The sequence below is a fragment of the Panthera uncia genome (genome assembly GCF_023721935.1).
Source record: "Panthera uncia isolate 11264 chromosome B3 unlocalized genomic scaffold, Puncia_PCG_1.0 HiC_scaffold_1, whole genome shotgun sequence".
NCBI classification, from domain to species: Eukaryota; Metazoa; Chordata; class Mammalia; order Carnivora; family Felidae; genus Panthera; species Panthera uncia.
The window spans coordinates 35,562,458-35,584,746 of NW_026057582.1; the positions used below are offsets into that span (position 1 = coordinate 35,562,458).

The 22,289-nt window shown below is 41.9% G+C and overlaps 1 protein-coding gene across 8 annotated transcripts in view; it reads right to left on the bottom strand.

Annotated features, from left to right (window-relative positions):
- The window catches only part of PPP1R36 (protein phosphatase 1 regulatory subunit 36), a 53,327-nt gene extending 31,288 nt beyond the window's left edge, over positions 1-22,039 (bottom strand). For 4 of the 8 annotated variants that reach the window (XM_049611474.1, XM_049611471.1, XM_049611478.1 and 1 more), the window contains exons 1-7: positions 21,869-22,039; positions 20,991-21,055; positions 11,277-11,363; positions 10,408-10,505; positions 10,234-10,300; positions 7,696-7,794; positions 2,292-2,426 (exon numbers count right to left, since the gene is read on the bottom strand). In XM_049611474.1, the coding sequence (XP_049467431.1) occupies positions 2,292-2,426; positions 7,696-7,794; positions 10,234-10,300; positions 10,408-10,505; positions 11,277-11,363; positions 20,991-21,055; positions 21,869-21,943 (626 nt within the window). In that variant the 5' untranslated portion in view covers positions 21,944-22,039. The remainder of the gene's footprint in view (positions 1-2,291; positions 2,427-7,695; positions 7,795-10,233; positions 10,301-10,407; positions 10,506-11,276; positions 11,364-20,990; positions 21,056-21,868) is intronic. The other 4 variants (XM_049611472.1, XM_049611473.1, XM_049611476.1 and 1 more) reach the window with 4 other exon arrangements.
- Positions 22,040-22,289: the final 250 nt, after the last annotated feature.

Genomic DNA, 22,289 nt, shown 5'->3' on the forward strand with positions numbered 1-22,289 from the left:
TTTCCTCAAAAAATTAAAAATAGAACTACCCTACGACCCAGCAATTGCACTACTAGGTATTTACCCAAGGGATACAGGTGTGCTGTTTCAAAGGGGCACATGCACCCCAATGTTTACAGCAGCACTATCAACAGTAGTCAAAGTATGGAAAGAGCCCAAATGTCCATTGGTTTATGAATGGATAGAGAAAATGTAATATATATATATATATATATATATATACACACACACACAAATATACACACACACACACACACACACACACACACACAATGGAGTATTACTCGGCAATCAAAAAGAATGAAATCTTGCCATTTGCAACTATGTGGATGGAACTGGAGGGTATTATATGCTAAGCAAAACTAGTCAGAGAAAGACAAATATCACATGACCTCACTCATATGAGGACTTTAAGATACAGAACAGATGAACACAAGGGAAGGGAAGCAAAAATAATATAAAAACAGGGAGGGGGACAAAATATAAGAGATTCTTAAATATGGAGAACAAACAGAGGGTTACTGGAGGGGTTGTGGGAGGGGGGGGATGGGCTAAATGGGTAAAGGGCATTAAGGAATCTACTCCTGAAATCATTGTTGCAGTATATGCTAACAAACTTGGATGTAGATTAAAAAAATAAATTAATTTTTTAAAAAGAAATTTAAAAAAAGAAACAAGGTATAAATGTTCAAATAAACAAAAATTCTTAACATTTTCATAATGTGTAAACACATAAACATCAAAAGGAAAGCAACAAACTAGAAAAACAAATAGGAAATCCTTGCTACATGAAACATAAATTATACAAATACCCAGTTTCTACTTGATAAATGGTTAACACTAAATGCGGCAATAATTAATTTTAACAAATATAATAATCATGCAATAAGTTATTTTATACAGAAAAAGAGCACAGACTCCAAACTCATGAAAGATATTCAAAAGTCAAATAGCTGTAAGCTTTTTATACAACTGCAAGCTATCAAAAAAATCAAACTAATAGAGCTAGGTACGCTTGCTGCTGATGGTGATACAAAATGGTTTAACCTTTTTGGAGAACATCTGGCAATATGTAACAAGAGCTAGGAAACTGTCCATGCCTTCTAGGTAAATACATTCTGGGCAATAAGCCATAAATAAATAGCCCAAATGGACAAAGTAGTTTATGTAAAGATATCCAATGCAGAAATATCACAAGGCAGAAAAACTGAAACCACATAATAAGCATGCACAGAAGGAATGGTGAAACAAACTGGCATATTACACAGTAGAGTAACTATAGTGGCTATTCAAAGTGGTAGGTGAAATTATGTAAGCAGAATAAGAGAATAAGGGACACAGAAAATACAGAACATGAACAAAGCATATAGAAATATCTGTATCTTGAAAACGTGGAGAATGCGGAGAGAAACCATGAATTGTGTTCTTTGCCTATAAAGTTAAAAATAAGAGTTTGGGCCATGGCCGTGGCATGGCCCTCGAGCCTGTTGTGAAACTGCTCAGAGGAGGAGATTTGGGGGGAGGGGGTCAGTGTTTAAGGATCAGAGTTTTCCCTCCAATGCCTCCCAACTCTCCTGTAATAAGACGCTTTTAAATTTTAATTACAGAGGGGTGCTTGGGTGTCTCAGTCAGTTAAGCTTCTGACTCTTGAATCTGCTCAGATCATTATCACATGGTTCATGAGATGGAGCCCCAAGCCAGGCTCCGCACTGACAGTGTGGAGCCTGCTTGGAATTCTCTCTCTGCCCCTCCCTGCCTGTGCATGTGCACATGCACACACACACACACACTCTCAATATAAACTTTAAAAGATAAATTTTAATTACAGTAATATATAAACTATCCTTCTAAGGCAAAGATCAACTCCCCACAAACAGCATCATCTTATAACCCCCACCTTACTAGCTTGCACCCACTACTATTGCTACAAAATGAGCAGCGGAAGGGGACACACCCAGGGCCCCCTGGGACACTGGCTCATCACCATGGGGACCCGGGGCGGCCACAGGAAGCCTTCCAGGTTGAGAGCAAGATTCTACTGAGCCAGTATATGCTGAGAGAAAAGTCTTTTAAACCTAAGCAGTGTCGATTCTGAGGTTCTTCGCATACTCACTTGGCTTTCTCAAACGAGACATCACGTGTGTTTGGGGCAGAGTCTCACCTGAGCCCAATTATTCTGTACAACAGGGAAGGAAACTTTTGCAAGGGCTCCAGAAGTCAAATGTAAGGGTCTCAAGGGTATGGATATGCACACACGTAGAGACCTCCTGAAATCGTAAATGTGCACTTACTTCCCGCAGCACATGTGATGCTTATCAGGCATTGCCAAGCCCAGGACAAGGACGCAGTACTTCTGTGCCAGGTAATTCTGCGCTGCTTCTAACTTCCTTATAACCAATTCCATCTCCTTCTTCTCTACAAGGCCCCTAAAAAGAAAACAATCATTTGGATTAATGTTGGCAAATGCCAACAGTAATCAGCGAACAGTCAGAAGTGTGAACTGTTTTGAAAGAAATAACAAGTGAGTCAACACATGTCACTTACCTTTTCATTTAGCTGATGTGAGCTATGGCAGAGGGAGGGCTTTGATAGTTATCATTGTAATTAGCATCTCAGGTTCATGGTGAATTTTCACTTTTTTATAGATTCTTTATGCTACGTATTTCTAACGTTACATACAGGCAGTCCTAATTTATACCAAATAGCCCAGCAGCCCAACTAACAAATTACCTATACTGGTTTCTGAGGCAGCTGGCAGCGCATTTTCCTGCTGTTTTGCTGAAAGAGCTACTGGAGACTCTCCCAGGGCAGCCTCCCCTGGGTTCCTGATGTTACAAGGAAGTGTAAAGGCTCAGTGTTTGAACCACTCAACGCTTCCCTACTCTGAGTTCTGCGTTTGCTGAGGAAGCATGTGTGGACCACTAATCTGGGAGCTTTGGCATCAATTATAACAGCCTCGCTTCCCTGTGAAAACACTGCCCCAGTTCCAATTGAATTGCAAATGAACATTCCAAAAGACAACCTGTTACAGCATGTCTGGAGCCTAATTTTAGAAGTTTGTGCAGTACAGTATAGTACGAAACAACATTACTCACAACACATTCCAATGATTGCTATTGAAAAGTGCAGTGTCACTGGCTTTTTATCTGCCTTTTCATTTTCGGAAAGATTTAAACCCAATGAAATGCACCCTAAACAACAGGGACGAATTACTGCCCCTTCTGATGTTAACTACGAGCCTGACTGACCACATGAGGATATGCTGTGGAGGAAGGGGTTTAAGGATAATAGAGACGGGTGCCTGGGTGGCTCAGTTGGTTAGGCGGCCGATTTTGGCTCGGGTCATGATCTCGCGGTCCGTGAGTTCGAGCCCCGCGTCGGGCTCTGTGCTGACAGCTCAGAGCCTGGAGCCTGTTTCGGATTCTGTGTCGCCCTCTCTCTCTGACCCTCCCCCGTTCATGCTCTGTCTCTCTCTGTCTCAAAAATAAACGTTAAAAAAAAATTTTTTTTTTAAAAAAAAAGGATAATAGAGATATTTCAAAGCACAACACGTTATCACATGTGATGAGAAGGCTTGTGACTCACTGGAATAAAATGAGTTTCTGGAATAAAGTGAGTTCCAACTTGAAATGCCCCAATTTCAAATAATCCAAACACCTACACCCACACCCGCTTGCACCTCAATGGCCATGACTATGCCCACCTCCCTGCTTCCTTCAGCAGCCTCCCAGCCCAACCCTTTTCCCCCCGACTTTTCCAGAGCTGCCAGTAGCTAACATGCCTCTTTTGCTGTTGAAAACAAAACAACAAAAAAAAAATGCCTTGAAAACTTTTAGGCCAATGGTTCCAAAGCGAAATATATGTAAGAATTGCCTGGGATACTCGCTGAAAGTGCGGATTCCTAATGCCACGCCCTCTCCAAGATCCTGACTTAGCAGGTCTGCATAGAGCCTGGCATTTAAAACAAGCCCAGGTACAATCCTTTGGGAAAAAATTGATAATTTCATACACCATACAATTGATCATAACCTTGGGTCCAATGACCTCTCTGGGAAATTTATCCTTCTTAAAAAAATTATCCAGGGGTGCCTGGGTGGCTCAGTCAGTTGAGTATCTGAATCTTGATCTTGGCTCAGGTCATGACCTCATGGTTTGTGGGTTCGGACCCTGCATCAGGCTCTGTGCTGGCAGTGCAGAGGCTGCTTGGAATTCTCTCTCTCTCCCTCTCTCTGCCCTTCCCACACGCACGCTCTTTCTCTCTCAAAATAAATAAATAAGCTTTAAAAATTATCCAAAATTAAGGGGGGAAATCTAATGCATGAAGACATTCAATAATCATTCAATTATTATCTATTTGTCTATTAGGAAAACTGGCAAATCCCAAAAATCTATAAAATGGAAGGGAAAAAGTAGTAATAATGCAGACTGTAGTAATACAGCCAGGTGCCACTTAAGGACTTGACATTTATTAACATATGAGTCCCCTAGGATTTATGCCAGCACCAAAGTCCATACCCTTAACCAGTATATGTGCTATACTGCCTCGTAAGTCAATCAGTCAATAACACACATTAGCTTGATGGAAAGTTATGCCACCATTAAAAATTATAATTATGAAGATTGTAATAACTTGAAAAATACTTACAATGTTCTAAAAACTATAGAATTCGGGAGCGCCTGGGTGCTTCCGTCAGTTAACTGTCTGACTCTTGATTTCGGCTCAGGTCATGATCTCGCAGTTTGTGAGTTTGAGCCCTACTAACAGCCCAGAGCCTACTTGGGATTCTCTCTCTCTCTCTCTCTCTCTCTCTGCCCCTCCCCCCCGCTTGCTCTCTCTCAAACTTTAAAAAAATGAAAAACAAAAATTACATAATTTTGCCTTTGCTCAGAAGTCACAAATCCTAAGTGTAAATGGATAAACTCTGCATAAGAGAGCTTAGCTGACTGGTAGGGGGTGTGGACACACCACACAGTGGCTTAGGCACAGGCCTGGGAGTTAGATCTGGGCTCCCATCTCAGCTCCACTACCAACGAGCCATGTCGTCTCCAGCCAGCCGCTTAACCTCTCTGAGCCTTGGCTTCTTCATCTGTAAAATGGGGAAAAGGCTCCTTCCTCTGGAATCGGGACTTTTAGTCGTCTAAACCCTCCAAAGGATGTCTTTGTAGCCCTTTCAGCTCTCCCCTCACAGGCTGAAGGCTTTCCTCCTACGTGGCAGCCTCTGGTTTAAAATAATATGCATTATCTCATGTAATCTGGATGATAATATCTCATGTAATCTGGATGATAACTCTATAAAGTGGATACTACCATTATCCCTGTTATACCTCACTAATTTGACCAAAATCAATTTTTTTCTTAAAGTTATTTAAGTCCAGATATTTCAATACAATCCATATTTCTACTATAGTAAGTAAACTAATTACTGGAGGCCTGAAAGTGAAAAGTTATTCTAATTATTTCAGAATCACACCATAGAAGCAATCTTTTTTTTTTTTTTTTATTTTTTTTTTTTTTTGAGGGAGAGAGAGAGAGCAGGGGAAAGGCAGAGAGAGAAGAAGACACAGAATCCAAAGCAGGTTCCAGACTGAGCTGTCAGCACAGAGCCTGATGCGAGGCTCAAACTCAAGATCTGTGAGACCATGACCTGAGGTGAAGTCAGACACTTAACTGACTGAGCCACCCAGGCACCCCATGGAACCAATCATTTTAAGACTTGGATTTTTCTGTCATTCTGTAACCGATTCCTTCTAAAAAAAAGTCTACCTTATACCACTGTACTCTAATATGTTTTAGTGTATTTAAAAAAAAACCCAAGAGACCTTATTTCTCTGTTAATCTATTTCTAAAATGAAGAAATGAAACAAAGGTCTCTGCCAGAGCAGCAATAACTCTCAGAATTAGAAAACACCATATAAAATATAAGTGAATGTGCTGCCACAGTCTAATAAGTTCTTTTGGGGGGATGATAAGACCCCTCAAACCTTCTGAGCCTACAGCTAGCTGAGCCCTTTTGCTTGCCACCACAGAAACCCTTCGTGAGCTCTGGCCACTCTGCAGTGAAAGCAGCCTTGAAATAACACGGATGTGGTATATTTTGATGGCTTTACTGGGCCAGCAGTGTCCGAATTATTTATTTGGTTTTTTACAAAACTGTTGTCCAGATATATTTATCTATCCATAAAATGGTTTTCAAACTGCTTGGTTGTACACAAGGATTTTGCATTTTAAAAACATTCCACAGCAACAAATTGATGACTCTAACAGCATTTCTAACAGCTAAATCATTGGGTTGATTCCACACATACTGGGGAGGGCAGCCTGGGCACTTGGAAAGTTCCACGGTTTGCAAAAGGTCACCAAGCCTGAGAGGCATTGTTCTGCTCCGGACTCTGAGTTCCCAGATTCTTGCCCCATACAGCTCTGAGCCACCTCTGCCTAAAGCAGTGAAATTCTTCCTACGTAGCCTAAGAAATCTTGTTTTCTTCTGTAATATGGAATATAATTTTGGTCATATCTATTAATTTTCTTAATTCTTAGTTTGTTTTCATTAGATGCTTACAAAAGCCCTAGCAGGGCTTTTAAGCATAAAGCAGGTTTTAAGCATAAAAAGCATAAAACCAAATATCTGTATCTGCCCTGTCCAACATGGTAGCCATGAGCCACGTGTGGCTACTAAGCACTAACTGTGGTTAATCTGAACTGAGGAAGTGTCAGATTTCAAAGATTTACTACAAAAAAAAAAAAAAAAAAAAGCAAAGTATGTCATCAATAACATACATTACAATAACATACAATAACACTGACTACGTGTCTCAATGACATTTTTGAGTCACTGCATTAAATAAAATACATTATTAAACTTAATTTCACCTTTATCTTTTTTAAGATTTTTTTATTTGTAAGTACTCTCTAAGTCCAACATGGGATTCAAACTCATGACACTGAGATCAAGAGTTGTATGCTCTACTGACTGAACCAGCCAGGCACCCCCCGCCTTTATCTTTTATGTTTCTTAAATCTAGCTACTGAAAAAATTTTAAATTACATATGTGGCTCTCTTTATATTTCTACTGGGCAGTGCTGGTCTATACTATCTGGAATATTTTGTTGTTAGAATAACTATTTGAATTATTCAGTGAGCTTTAAAAACTAATGAACTCCTCCCATGTAAATATTTTAGCATACTCCAAAAATTAAAAAATTTCCATCATCTCTATACTCAGCCACCAAAAAGAATGAAATCTTGCCTTTTGCAATGATGTGGATGGAGCCAGAGTGTATTATGCTAAGCGAAATAAGACAGAGAAAGACAAATACTGTAAGATTTCACTCATATGTGGAATTTAAGAAACAAAACAGATGAACATACGGGGGAGGAAAGGAAAAATAAAATAAGAGAAAAACAGAGAGGGAGGCAAACCATAAGAGACTCTTAACTAAAGAGAACAAACCGAGGGTTGCTGGAAGGGAGGTGGGTGAGGGGATGGGCCAAACAGATAATAGGCATTAAGGAGGGCACCTGTGATGAGCACTGGGTGTTATATGTAAGTAATGAATCACTAAATTCTGCTCCTGAAACCAATACTACACTGTATGTTAACTAACTTGAATTTAAATAAAAGCTTGAAAGAAAAAAGTCAGTTTTATTACTGGCAATGATAAAACTTTACAGCACACTGCAAAGTCCTACTTACACCATACAGCTTTTGGGTTTCTTTTCCAGGGCTATTTTTTCCAAGTAATGAGATAAATAGTACAATAATGCCATGAGGAAATTGTCAAGATTCTTATTCCTATGGGGAGAGTTAAAAAAGAAAGAAAGAGAGAAAGAGAGAAAGAGAGAAAGAGAGAAAAAGAAAGAAAGAAAGAAAGAAAGAAAGAAAGAAAGAAAAGAAAGAAATGAATGCTGACATATTTCAAATATAAAACTTCTCATAAAAATACATGGGCACACGACATAAGAATAAATAGAAGTACATGTTATCATGCCTATTACACAACTAATTTACCATTTAAAATTCTATCTACTGGGGCACCTGGGTGGCTCAGTTGGTTGAGCATCTGACTTCAGCTCAGGTCACAATCTCATGGTCCATGAGTTTGAACCCCGCGTCGGGCTCTGTGCTGACAGCTCAGAGCCTGGAGGCTGCTTTGGATTCTGTGTCTCCCCCTCTCTCTGACCCTCCCCCATTCATGCTCTGTCTCTCTCTGTCTCAAAAATAAATAAATATTTTTAAAAAAATTTTTAATAAATAAATAAAATAAAATTCTATCTACTGAGGCACCTGGGTCCAACTCTTGATTTCAGCTCAGGTCATGGTCTCATGGTTCCTGAGATCGGATCCCATTCTGATCAGCAAGGAACCTGCTTAGGATTCTCTCTCTCCCTCTTTCTCTCTGTCCCTCCCCTAGTTGCATAGTACGCTCTTTCTCTCTCAAAAAACACAAACAAACAAAAAAACTTAAAAATTCTGTCTACTATACTATTGAAGATGTAAGAAATCGGATTTTTGTAACCAAAACTTTTTGGGAGGTCACATGCTAAACTATAGTTTTGTTTATTAATTACTTTTCACTTTTAATAAGTTTTTATTATACAAATAATATTTTCCCATTCTTTAAAAAATGTACACAAATGTGTAAAGTAAAAAGTCCTCTCCTCCCTTGCTAGCATCCTACTTCCAAGTGGCAGCCGCTGCTAAGAGTGGCCTGAATCCTTTCTACACTTTCCAAAGCAGAGACAATTACATAGAAGGTCTTCCCCCACCAACACACCTACATACACACGCATGAATATATGCCTTAAATTTTTCTTTGGTAGCAAAGAAGATAACGCTGTACACACAAGTCTTTGCAACTTGCTTTTGTCACTTACCTGCTTAGCATGGACCTCTTTCCTTGATACTATGGATCGATTTTCCTCATTCTCTTAAACAGCTGGGTAAAATATTCTATAACTCACAATTTACTTAAATAGTCCTCTATTGATGGATATGTAGGTCTTTTAGAAATGTTATCAATACTGCTGCAGTAATTAGCCTGATGGCCACATTTCTGAGTAACTTCCTCGGAGTGAAACTGCTAGGGCATAGTGTAGAGCATATTAAAGTTTCATGGTTTTGCTCGAGGAAAAGGTTGCATTGATTCACAATCTGATTTGTTTAAAAACTACTGTGGGATGCATGCAGCAAAGGCAGTCCTACAAGGAAAAATTAGAAGCCTTTGTCTTCTTTCTAAATACTCTTACAAGATTTTTGCTACTTTCTTTCTAGCAAGTGGAAATTCTTACTGACATTCTTTCTTCAACTATACCTTGACAACAGGATGAACGTGAGCACTGCAGATTTTTTTCCCACGACATTAATATGTCCCTGTCCTAGGGTGGGTTCTCCCAGAAACAGACTCTGAGACAAAGACGTGGGATGTGCGCACAGGAAACATCAGTTGTGGGGTAGGGAAGTGAGACGGGAAAGGGAAGGAAGCCCACAAAGGGGGTGGTTAACAAGTTGGTTATCCCCGTGGACAAATGTAGTTCAGTCCTGGCGGGGAAAACTTCTCAGAGTTATCTTGACGGATGAAAGTTAGGATCTTTTTCTACCAACACTCCCTCCTCGCACAGCACTGACCGAAGGGACACTGACTCCCTAGTGCTCCCAGCTTGCCCTGTCGTCGTCGGGAGGAGTGTGCCCCTGTTGTGGAATAAAGCCTAAGGTGTTTGCCACAAACAGCCTTCACTAAATGTAAGGGAACCTGGGAGGGCTGCCAATCGTTGGGAACTTCTCACTGAGCACGCTCAAGTGCGGCACCCTGAGAAGCACCCTCCACCCACAGGCATAGGGAGACACAACGACTTCCGATTTCATATCTGAGGAAACAGGCTTAGAAAGGTCAAGAAGCTTCACCCAGAGTCACACACCTAGTATTTGCTGGGGCTCCAAAAACGGAGAAAATGGGTCTTTAGTAAACGAGTATACCCTCTTACTATTATATAAACATAATGTAGTCTCTATGGGACTCTTGATAACATGCTATCCATTCTCCTTGCCCTAGGGCTTTATTTTGGGCTGCTGTGACTTCCGGCCTCATCGCTTTGGTCTCAGTCTGAGGGGATGGCTTGCACAGAGCCAGTCCCATGCCCTTTCTCCAAAAACCAGATTTGTTCACCATTTATCAGGCGGAATTACTTTGAACTAAGGATAAAAGATATAAAACTTCTCATGAGCGCTACATACCTCATGAATGTTGTAAAGGAACAGATCCGCTGCATCTCATTATCTTGTAGTAAAAACAAAGCAACAACTGAAAAGAGCAAAGATGGACAATTGAAAGAGGGACAGAGGGACAGAGGGCGGCCTCAGAGGTTCACCCCCCATACGATATGTGTGGATGATGAACCAGCTACTCACATTTAGCATCATGGAGCATCACGTTGCCCTGCTGACCTCGCTTCTCTAAGGCTTTAACTGACTTATCGTCTCTTGAAGCAAGCTTTTTATCCGTCAACCTGTTTTGGAATGTAACAGTCTCTAGCAGTGACTTGAAAGATTTCAACTGTATGTAATTGATCCTGAGATGCATGAGGCTTTTACTATCAAGTAAGGAGAGCCTGAACGTCAAAACCCAAAAATGGGTTTGGTTTAATGTAGGAGAATTTTGGAATGCATTTTATTAAACATTATATTTACCATGCTAGGGTTAGGAGAAATGCACACTACCTGATAGAAAATGTAAATGCCAATTCCATCCAAAACAGATCATTTAGATCATCTATTAAGATCATGTATTTATGGTGGAGCTACCATATTCAGATTAAAAAAAAAAGAAAAAAAGTATAGGGGCGCGTGTGTGGCTCAGTCAGTTGAGTGTCTGACTATTGGTGGGGGCCCAAGTCATGATCCCAGAGTCATGGGATTGAGCCCCGTGTTGGGCTCCACACTGGGCATGACGCCTGTTTGAGATTCTCTCCTTCTCTCCCTCTGCCTCTCCCCTGCTCACTCCTATGCACACTCTTTCTCTAAAATAAAGTAAAAAAAAATTTGTTTAAGTATAAAATGTTGAAAATTTGCTAAGAGCCAAATTATCACCGGGATACATTTACAGGGGCTGGTATAACTCCTCCCACAATTGTCAAATAGCGCATGTTCTTTCCTTAACGGGTATCTGCATTTCAAACTCAGATAATGGGAATGACACTTTCTTAGAGTTTGTAAACACTTGAGTCATTCTGCTAAGAGGTGCTATCAGCAGCACTGCCACAGTTGGGAAGTGAAGGTACCTGTCTGAAGCCGGACCATCAATTTCAGCAAAGTGTATTGCTTTGCCTTTCTTTCCTTTTTCCTTGAGTTCCACTGCAGGTGTAAAACTGTAATAGAAATGAGAAAATTAGGAACCGAACCTTCCCATGAAGACTGATGCTATCACAACAGTAACTCATGGCATCTCAGGACTAGCATATGTCATGAGTGGAGTGTGAGGAGAATCTTGGGCACAGAGGTCCTCAATTCGTGTATTTACATATGGAACAACCATCTAGAAAAAAAGATGAACATTTCAGACTTTATATTCAGCCTCTACGTTATCAGCAGCCTCCAGAATACCACCATACACGAAACATTTCATTCTGAAGATGTTGTAGTAACTTCACAAGAAACAGAAAGCTCACAGTAAGTTTGGAGAGATGTTTTTATTTATTGAGCACTTGTGCACCAAGTGCTTTTAGGCACAATCTTAGTCCTCACAGCAATTCTATGATTACTAGTATGATTACTCTAATATTACTCGTATAGCCATTTTTACACATGAGAAAAACTGAAGCTCAGAAAGAGGTAAGTAACTTGACCAAGATCACTTAGCATGTGTCAGAGCCTGGATTGGGGCCCACGATCTCTAGCCTCAGAGCCATGTGCTTACCTACCAGGCAATCCGGCCTCCCGAGCAGCATCTCAGTTGTCACTGCTGTGGACTCTTGTAAGGGCCTTGACTATCTCTTGGGAGGTATCGGGACCCTTTACTTAACTCAGGGTGTCTTAAACTCTATAGTTGTACAAACATTTACTAAGCAGTAATGGGGCTAACAAGGGACCACGACGGAGCAACAAACATATACTATGAGGCCACACTCCGTCACACATTGCTCTGACATTGAAAATAAAATGGTGGGGCGCCTGGGTGGCTCAGTCAGTTGAGCGTCCGACTTCGGCTCAGGTCATGATCTCGCGGTCTGTGAGTTCGAGCCTCGCGTCGGGCTCTGTGCAGACAGCTCGGAGCCTGGAGCCTGCTTCGGATTCTGTGTCTCCCTCTCTCTCTGCCCCTCGCCTGCTCATGCTCTCTGTGTCAAAAATAAATAAAACATTTTTTAAAAATTTATTTTTAAAAAGAAAAGAAAAGAAAATGGTGCCTGTTAGAGTCAATGCACAGACCCTTAGGAATATCAGCAAATGCTGAATAGAAAAACCCAGAAAAACATTTTTAAAAAAATTTTTAATGTTTATTTATTTTTGAGAGAGAGAGAGGGACGGAGACAGAGCATGAGTAGGGGAGGGGCACAGAGAGAGGCAGACACAGAATCCGAAGCAGGCTCCAAGCTCCCAACTATCAGCACAGAGCCCAATGCAGGCTCGAACTCACAAACTCCGAGATCATGACCTGAGCCAAAGTCAGATGCTCAACTGGCTGAGCTACCCAGGTGCCACCCCCCTCCCCACCCAGAAAAACGTTTTGTAGACCAGCAGGATGTGGTTCCTGCCTTATAGAGCGTGCATTTTCTCAGAGAATTGTGGGGTCTACCAAATACACTGGTTTGGAAACCCACCGTGGATTACGATTTTTATTTTTCCGCCTGAAACAATGCCACAATAACACAACCCAGAAGCCTAATCTCTGCCCACAGTTTCTTGTCTTTCTGCTTACGTGTAGGTGTAGTAATGGAAGCACATTCCCCCAGACTTTACTCATTCTCTAAAGATGGATATCAATCATATATATTTTCTTTATCTCCCTGTGGACACAACAGTTTTGTGTGTGTTTTTTAACAGTTGGGTGTTTTTGTTTTGTTTTTTGACGCAACAGTTATAAAACAACTTCATCTGAAAATTTTCTGGGATTGATGTTACTCACAAAGTAATTATTTTACAGAAATACCTCTCCATGGGAATAATAAAGTTAATCTGTTTGACTCTGTCTTCTTCCCGGAGTTTCTGCCAACCTCCTAGCAGTGTTCAGGTTGTAGAAGAGGTTAGTTCCTAAAAGCATATACATCGTGTCCCCGCAAGGGAATGATTCTTTGCATTTTTCAACTTTTTTTTTTTTTTTAAAGATAATTGGCACCAGGGGCGCCTGGGTGGCACAGTTGGTTAAGCGTCAGACTCTAGGTTTCGGCTCAGGTCATGATTTCGCAGGTTCGTGAGTTCAAGCCCCATGTCAGGCTCTGTGCTGGCAGCATGGAGTCTGCTTGTGATTCTCTCTCTCCCTCCGTCTCTGCTCCTCCCCCACTTACACTGTGACTCTCTCAAAATAAATAAGTAAATAAATAAACAAACAAACTTAAAAAAAAAAAAAGACAATTGGTACTGAGCTGGTCAGTGGACGATTTCTAAGGTTTTCATTATTTCTGGTGCTCCTCTTATCCGCGGTCTCCAAGGATTGGGTATGCTGGGAAGGTATGCTGAACTACTGAGGGCGTGGGTGGGTAAAAAGAAATGGAAGAATATCAAATGTTGATGGCTACTGCCAGAAAGAGACAGGGGATCAGAAGGGGCAGAGAGGTGAAATGGTGACGAAGAGATCTACCTTCCAATCTGTATACTTCCATATTATTCGAGTTTTTAAACAAGAACATATTGACTTATTACCTGCATAACTAAGAAAAAGTTGATAGAGGCACATATAAAGAAACACTATATGGTTGATATGTTATATTGACAGACCATTTATTTATTTTTTTCAACGTTTTTTATTTATTTTGGGGACAGAGAGAGACAGAGCATGAACGGGGGAGGGGCAGAGAGAGAGGGAGACACAGAATCGGAAACAGGCTCCAGGCTCCGAGCCATCAGCCCAGAGCCTGACGCGGGGCTCGAACTCACGGACCGCGAGATCGTGACCTGGCCGAAGTCGGACGCTTAACCGACTGTGCCACCCAGGCGCCCCGACAGACCATTTAGATAGTCTTTAACAAAATAATCAAATCCCCCAAATATCCTGACATTTTCTAATGGCTCCTTGAAGCCGTTTCTCCTTGCTAGATGCCTTGTGCAGATTAGCACCTCCTTCTTTCATATAACCATCCTAAACAAGGACACAAAGTTTTTTCACATTTTTCCTTGGATCATCACATGGTTTTAGCCACTTACAAGCCATTGGCTGTTAACTTTCCTACCCCACGCTAAGGAAGTCACAGGTCACCAGCCCTCCCAGGGTTTCTCTTCTCTCTAGAAGAGAAGATAGATATACCCAATAAAACTGCTGTCTCCTGCCCTTTTCTCAGTCTTATCCCTATAATTCAAAGCGTCCTGCCCTATTTGCCTGAGATGATTTGAGATGAGAGCACCTTAAAATAAGACACTGAGTGCCTGTCCTTAGCCAACAGTCTGACATGTACTGCTAAACCTCTAGTCCTTATTCTCTGACCTTCGGACATGCCTTCCCTACTTCATACTTGTCTGAGTGGCATTCCACTTGACTGAAGTCATTCTCTACCTCAGCTAGTGGGAAGGATTTCTCTCTCTTGAGGGCCCTGCTGTAGCTCTACAGGCAGCCTATGCTCACAGTGCATTTGAAATCACTAGGAAGTGTCACTAGTAATAACTAAAAGCTGTCCTTTGAATTGTACCTCTGATTGGCTGCCGAACAGCAGTCTGAGCTCGTTCTGTGCCCTCCCGCGGTCTCCACCTGGCAACCCCGTTAGAATCTGCGCCTTTCTCAGACCACATTTTGTTACATTTCTAATATTACAACATAATCATGTCATTTCCCTTTGCCCTGAAATAAGTGAGGAAAAAAAAATCTTATTTTCCCCTAGAACCCACCACTAAAATGCAGAGGGTTGGACCACTCTTGGCTTCCACACAAATTAGAGCTCCTCAGTTGGTTATTAGACTCTTCTCTCAGGCCATTATGAAAGATGAGAGAAGTTCAGGCTTCTGGAGGTATAGTTTCCTCAGCTGTATGTCCTCAGGGGAGTCAATGACCTTGGCAAAGACTCATGCAAGCAAGCTGCTGGTTCTCTCCCAGCTGTGAGTAGAAGGGGTAGGACTGCTGACACTAAGTCAGGGAGAAGCCTGCCTCATGGGACAACCCAGAGGTGGCCTGTGAAGAAAGTTATTCCCTCTTTAAGAAATAAGCAATGGGGGTACCTGGGTGGCTCAGTCGGTTGAGCAGCCGACTTGGGCTCAGGTCACGATCTCACAGTCCGTGAGTTCGAGCCCCGCGTCGGGCTCTGTGCTGACAGCTTGGAGCCTGGAGCCTGTTTCAGATTCTGTGTCTCCCTCTCTCTGACCCTCCCCTGTTCATGCTCTGTCTCTCTCTGTCTCAAAAATAAATAAACGTTAAAAAAAAATTAAAAAAAGAAATAAGCAATGGGCATGCATGCTGATGAGTTATGCAATACCCTCATTTACTCCTCACAAGGCATTATGATTTCATTTTATAGACAAGGGAACCGATAATTAGCGAGGCTAAGTAACCTGACAAATGATAATCACCTAGCAAGTGGGAGAGCTAGGATTTGAACCCAAGTCTTCCTGCAAACCACTCTTTGAGGTCTCTTCCTTAACTGCCTATTAAGAAATAATGCCTAGGGCACCTGGGTGGCTCAGTCAGTTGAGCGTCCCTCTCTTGATTTCAGCTCAAGTCATGATTCCAGAGCTGTGGGATCAAGTCCTGTTTAAGATTTCCTTCTCTCTCCCTCTACCACTCCCACCCCTACTCGTGCATTTGCGTGCTCTCTCTCTCTCTCTCAAAAAAAAAAAAAAAGAAAAGAAAAAAGAAATAATGACCATCCTTTCCCTACCCATTACTGTGCGTCCATTTCTTGTGTGGAGGTTATGGATATCCTGTTTTATTCTGATACAGTTATCCCTCTCGGGGTACTGCCAGTGACAGAGAGAGCAAGGTCTTCTCTGAAGGGTAAGATTTCCAATGCCACAGGAGGAAGTCAAACTTTCACTCTTCACAGATGACACGATACTCTATATGGAAAACCCAAAAGATTCCACCAAAACCTGCTAGAACTGATCCATGAATTCAGCAAAGTCCCAGGATATAAAATCAATACACAGAAATCAGTTGCATTCCTATACACCAATAATGAAGCAACAGAAAGAGAAATCAAGGAATCAATCCCATTTATAATTGCACCAAACCCCATAAAATACCTAGGAATGAACTTACCCAAAGAGGTGAAAAATCTATACATTGAAAACTATGGACAAAAAAAAAAAAAAAACTATGGAAAGTTTATGAAAAACCTGAAGACAACACACAAAAAAAAAATGAAAAATATTCCATGCTCCTGGATTGGAAGAACAAATATTGTTAAAATGTCAATACTACCCAAAGCAATCTACATATTCAATGCAATCCCTATCAAAATAACACCAGCATTCTTCACAGAGCTAGAACAAACAATCCTAAATTTGTATGGAACCACAGAAGACCCTGAATAGCTAAAGCAATCCTGAAAAAGAAAACCAAAGCTGGAGGCATCACAATCCTGGACTTCAAGCTGTATTACAAAGCTGTAATCCTCAAGACAGGATGGCACTTGCACAAAAACAGACACTCAGATCAATGGAACAAAATAGAGAACCCAGAAATGGACCCACAAACGTATGGCCAACTAACCTTTGACAAAGCAGGAAAGAATATCCAATGGAATAAAGACAGTCTCTTCCCCAAATGATGCTGGGAAAACTGGACAGCAACATGCAGAAAAATGAACCTGGACCACTTTCTTACACCATACACAAAAATAAACTCAAAATGGATGAAAGACCTAAACATAAGACAGGAAGCCATCAAAATCCTAGAGGAGAAAGGATTTGACCTCTTTGACCTCAGCTGCAGCAACTTCTTACTCAACACATCTCCGTGTTGCTAGAGAAACCAAAGCAAAAATGAACTATTGGGACCTCATCAAAATAAAAAGCTTCCGCACAGAGAAGGAAACAATCAGCAAAAGTAAAAGGCAACCAACGGAATGGGAGAAGATATTTGCAAAGGACGTATCAGAAAAAGGGTTAGGATCCAAAATCTATAGAGAACTTATCAAACTCAACACCCAAAAAACAAATAATCTAGTGAAGAAATGGACAAAAGACATGAATAGACACTTCTCCAAAGACATCCAGATGGCCAACCGACACATGAAAAAATGCTCAACATCACTCATCATCAGGGAAATACAAATCAAAACCACAATGAGATATCACCTCACACCTGTCAGAATGGCTAACATTAACAACTCAGGCAACAACAGATGTTGGTGAGGATACAGAGAAAGAGGATCTCTTTTGCACGGCTGGTGGGAATGCAAGCCGGTGCAGCCACTCTGGAAAACAGTATGGTGGTTCCTCAAAAAATTAAAAATAGAACTACCTTACGACCCAGCAATTGCACTACTAGATATTTATCCAAGGGATACAGGTGTGCTGTTTTGAAGGGACACATGCACCCCAACGTTTAGGGCAGCACTATCAACAATAGCCAAAGTATGGAAAGAGCCCAAATGTCCATTGGTGTAGGAATGGATAAAGAAGATGTAGTGTGTGTGTGTGTGTGTGTGTGTGTGTGTGTGTGTGTGTGTGTGATGGAGTATTACTCAGCAATCAAAAAGAATGAACTCTTGCCATTTGCAACTATGTGGATGGAACTAGAGGGTATTATGCTAAGTGAAATCGGTCAGAGAAAGACAAATATCACATGATTTCACTCATATGAGGACTTTAAGATACAAAACAGATGAACATAAGGGAAGGGAAGCAAAAATAAAATGAAAACAGAGAGGGGGACAAGGCAAAAGAGACTCTTAAATATAGAGAACAGAGGGTTGCTGGAGGGGTTGTAGGAGGGGGGATAGGCTAAATGGGTAAGGAGCATTAAGGAAGACACTTGTTGGGATGAGCACTGGCTGTTATACCTAGGGGATGAATCACTGGAATCTACTCCTGAAATCCTTGTTGTACTATATGCTAACTAACTTGGATGTAAATTTAAAAATTAATTAATTAATTAATTAATTAAAAAAAAAGATTTCCAGTGCCACTCATTCAGGAAAGAAGCCAGGAACTGAAAGGTTGAGAAGAGTAGATACCTGAATGCAAATTGAATATATGATGATATAAAGAAATTACCATTTCCATTTGTAAATGCATAAACAGTAAGGTTTATTTTTTAAGAGAGTGCTTATTTTTTGAGATAAAGACTGAGATATTTATAGATGAAATGATACGATGTCTGGAATTTGCTTAAAAATAATCAAGAGGTGGAGTAGATGGGTGTGGATGATATGAAGTGGATCTTAATTTGGTGACTGTTCATGCTGCATCATGGGAATGTTGGAGTTCATTATACCCTTCTCCCACTTTTGTATATCCTTGAAATCTTCCATTACAAAAAGTTTTTTGGGGGCACCTGGGTGGCTCAGTCGGTTGAGCGTGGGACTTCAGCTCAGGTCATGACCTCGCACCTCTTGAGTTTGAGCCCCACGTCGGGCTTTGTGCTGACAGTTCAGAGCCTGGAGCCTGCTTTGGGTCATGTGTCTCCATCTCTCTCTGCCCCCTGCCCCCCCTCGTGCTCTGTCCTGCTCTCTTTCAAAAATAAACATTTAAAAAAAGTTAAAAAAAATTGTTTTAGTGTTTATTTAGGTATTTTGAGAGAGAGACAGAGAGAGCAAGCAGGGAAGGGGCAGAGAGAGAGGGAGAGAGAGAATCCCAAGCAACCTCCATACTGTCAGAGCAGAGCGTTACATGGGGCTCAAGCCCATGAACCATGAGATTACAACCCGAGCCAAAATCAACAGTCAGATGCTTAACCAACTGAGACACCCAGGCACCTCTCTTCCCATACAAAAAGTTTCAAATGTTACATTTACCTAAAAAAACTTTAATAACGCTGTAAGAAAAAAAAAACTAGCAAAATCAGACTTGCAAGGATTTTAGTTATCGGAGTTACCAGTCACACTGAAAATCAGTTTGAAATATACTGCAAATTAATTTCATTTACAAAGAATGTCAGTAAGTAAAAAGTATGGTCCACGTTCATCAAAAAAGAGAGGACTGAGATGGCCTTTAAATATACATGAAGATTGAGAAAAGAACATTTTGGCACTTAAAATTTCTACCCACATTATCTGGTGTTGTAACATGTATTTAACTTGTATTTTGACTCCATTATCGTGGCGGGCTAATCCCAAAGCTCTTTCTGTCCTTCTCACTGTCTATCTCACACTCACTGAGTGTGATATTTTGGGAGCTAGACAACAGAATTTTGTGACATATTTGCAGACAAAAAAACTGAGATCACCACTTTGGAAATGACAAACTACTCAGCAATACCGAAACAAACATTCTATAAAATGTAAAATTTGATTTTTTAAATTATTGTTTAATTGCCATCAAATGTCGTTTTACCTATGATGTAACTATAAACTACATCTGCTTAGCCTCTCCTGACCTCCAGCCCCATTTGTCCAACAGCCTAAGAGACATGTGCATGTGAACGTGTCATAGTAACCTCAGGCACATTACAGTTCTGTCTGTTATTCTGTATACAGGAGAAGGGCAATCGCAGCCACCCCATCACCCAAGAGAGACACTGGCAGTCAGCCTAAGCACCTCCTCTCCCTCTCCCTTCACATCTTATCCATTCTATCCAAAATCCTGTCAGTTCCACCTCTTAAGTATTTCTTGGTCCTGTACCCTTCTCTCTATTCCTCCTAACGTGGACTTCGTGCCGACTCATGGTTTCGTACCTGGGCAGCTATCTGTAAACCTCCCACAGCTAGCTTTTAAACTGGTCCCCTGCCTCTAGCCTTCCTCTACTTGAATCTAGTTGGTGTATTGAAATATTCAATAAACATCTGGTGAGGGCCTACTCTGTGAAGTTCTACAGACAGCTCCTTCAAGGGACACAAAGATGAATAAGACAGTTCCTGCCACTGAGGGGCTTACAGTCTAAAGGAGGGAGACACTGTCTATGGCGGGAAGGGCTCTGGCATCAGACAAACTGTGGTTCAAAATGTCAATTTTGCTACTTACTGGCTGTAGGACTTTGGTTCAATTGCTCAGTCTCCTGAGCCTTATTTCTTCACCTCTAAAATGGAGATAATAATGCTCACTTTCCATGGCTGTTTAAGAATCAGAAAACATGCAAATGTCGGGCACATAATAGGCACACAGCACGGCAGACAGTGGCTAGTATTATTAGTTTAGTTATGCACTTAATAGAGTCAGTATTTTCTCAATGGAGATTTTTTTCTAATTTAATAATTTTACCTTGTAGAATTGGCTGTCTATTGCGCAGCAAGTATAATACGGTCCCGTTAATGTACAATTATATTTCTATAACTCAAAGAGGCAATTTTATAAAGCAGTTAAGAGTATGTACCCTGAGCCAAACAGACCTAGATTTCAATCATCTTAGTCACCTGTGAGCTGTGTGATTTGGCCAAGTCACTTAGTTTTCCTCCAATTGCTTAACCCTTTGACTTCAGTTTCTTCATCTGTAAAACTGGATGAACATGCAGCTTTTTGAAACGGTTGGCAAACTGATTAGCACAGTGTCTGGTCCATAGGAAGCAGCTGATAAATTTATCAGAAAATGATATCTGGACAGCTGCTCACCAAAACTGTTTTCTCTAGATGGCTGGATTTCAGCAGGTATTTATTTTGCTCATTATATTCTTCTGTATTGCTTGAATTTTTTTTTTTTTTTTTACTCCGGGCACATGCAATTTTTATAAAAGCTACAATAAAGTTTTAATAAAATTTACCTTCTGAATTCAAGAGTTCTGGTTTCATCTTTCCAGTACCACATCCCTAATCGTAATCCCAATTGCTGTAAAATGAAATGATTGCAGCAAATATAATTAAAAACTCAATTTACAATACACATGGCATAATGAGCTTTTAACAATTCCCACTAGCCGCTCTTTATTCAATAAAGATGTAGTATCTTCAAGTGTTGTGGGGTTGGTTTGTTTTTATCTTGAAGCCAGGATTTTACCCATCTTGTTTTCAGATGTAGTTTCGGTAGAAAAGAAAGAAGAGAGAAATAAGGGAAAGAGGAGGAAAAGGAAGGGAAGGAAGGAAACTTCACTTAGCCTGCACTACTGTCGCAAGGCTCATCATAGCAACTGACCGATGAAGTGCGACTCAGACCACAATAAACTGATGCCCAGGGCAGCCTCAACAGAGGAGTTAAGACACTCATAACAGGCAGGGGAACCTGCTCGAACCGACCCCGCCCAGAGGAAGTAGGCAAAGAACCAGCTTACTTTTTCAGTAGTGGTAGCTTCCAACCCACCAGCCTTTTCTTTCCGCGGATCGCCCCCCCCCCCCCCCCGAGCAGGACAGCTTCCTGCGCAGGAAGGCTATTTCTTTTGCAACCAACAAATTAGAGGTGGTGAGGTGGAACTTTCATAAACATCTAAATATCCCGGTGAGGAGCCAGGATTCAATTCTGCCCTTTGGCCGAGTACACCTCCATAGTTTGGGTTTCGTAGGCACAGCTGCCCACATCTCTGAGTGCCGCTCGGCCGGAGCTGAGTCGGGGTGGAGGGCGCCCCGGGAGCTGCGGGCCGGGAGGAGGCGGCAGGGCCGGCCTGCCCCTGCCTCGGGAGTGGGGGCGACCAAGGAAGGCTGCGCTTACCTCCGGCGAGGAAGCCCCCTGTCCCTCTGCCCGCTTCCTCCGGGAATAAAGCTCCGGCACCGTCACCTGATGCATGGCCTCTCCCAGCCAGCCCCTCACTGTCGCCCAGGCAACTGCGCGCTCGCGCTGGGCAACCGTGGCCGCAGGGCGGAGGGCGGAGGGGGGCGGGGACCCTGCTTCCGCCGCGGGCTCAGCGGACGCAGCGGGCGGGCGGAGGGCCGCGGCGCTGCGAGGCTGCGCACGCGGTGCGGGAGGCGGCTCCGCCCGGTCCGGCCCTCGCGGGGCTCCGTCTACTTTCTACCTTTGCTGTGGCGCCTTTTTGGCGTATCCGTGGTGTAGCTGCCCAGGGGTTATTTCTGCAGGGGTCGATTCTACCTGGCCTTCCAGCTGTGAGGCAAAGCACTGAATTGTCTTCGTTCGT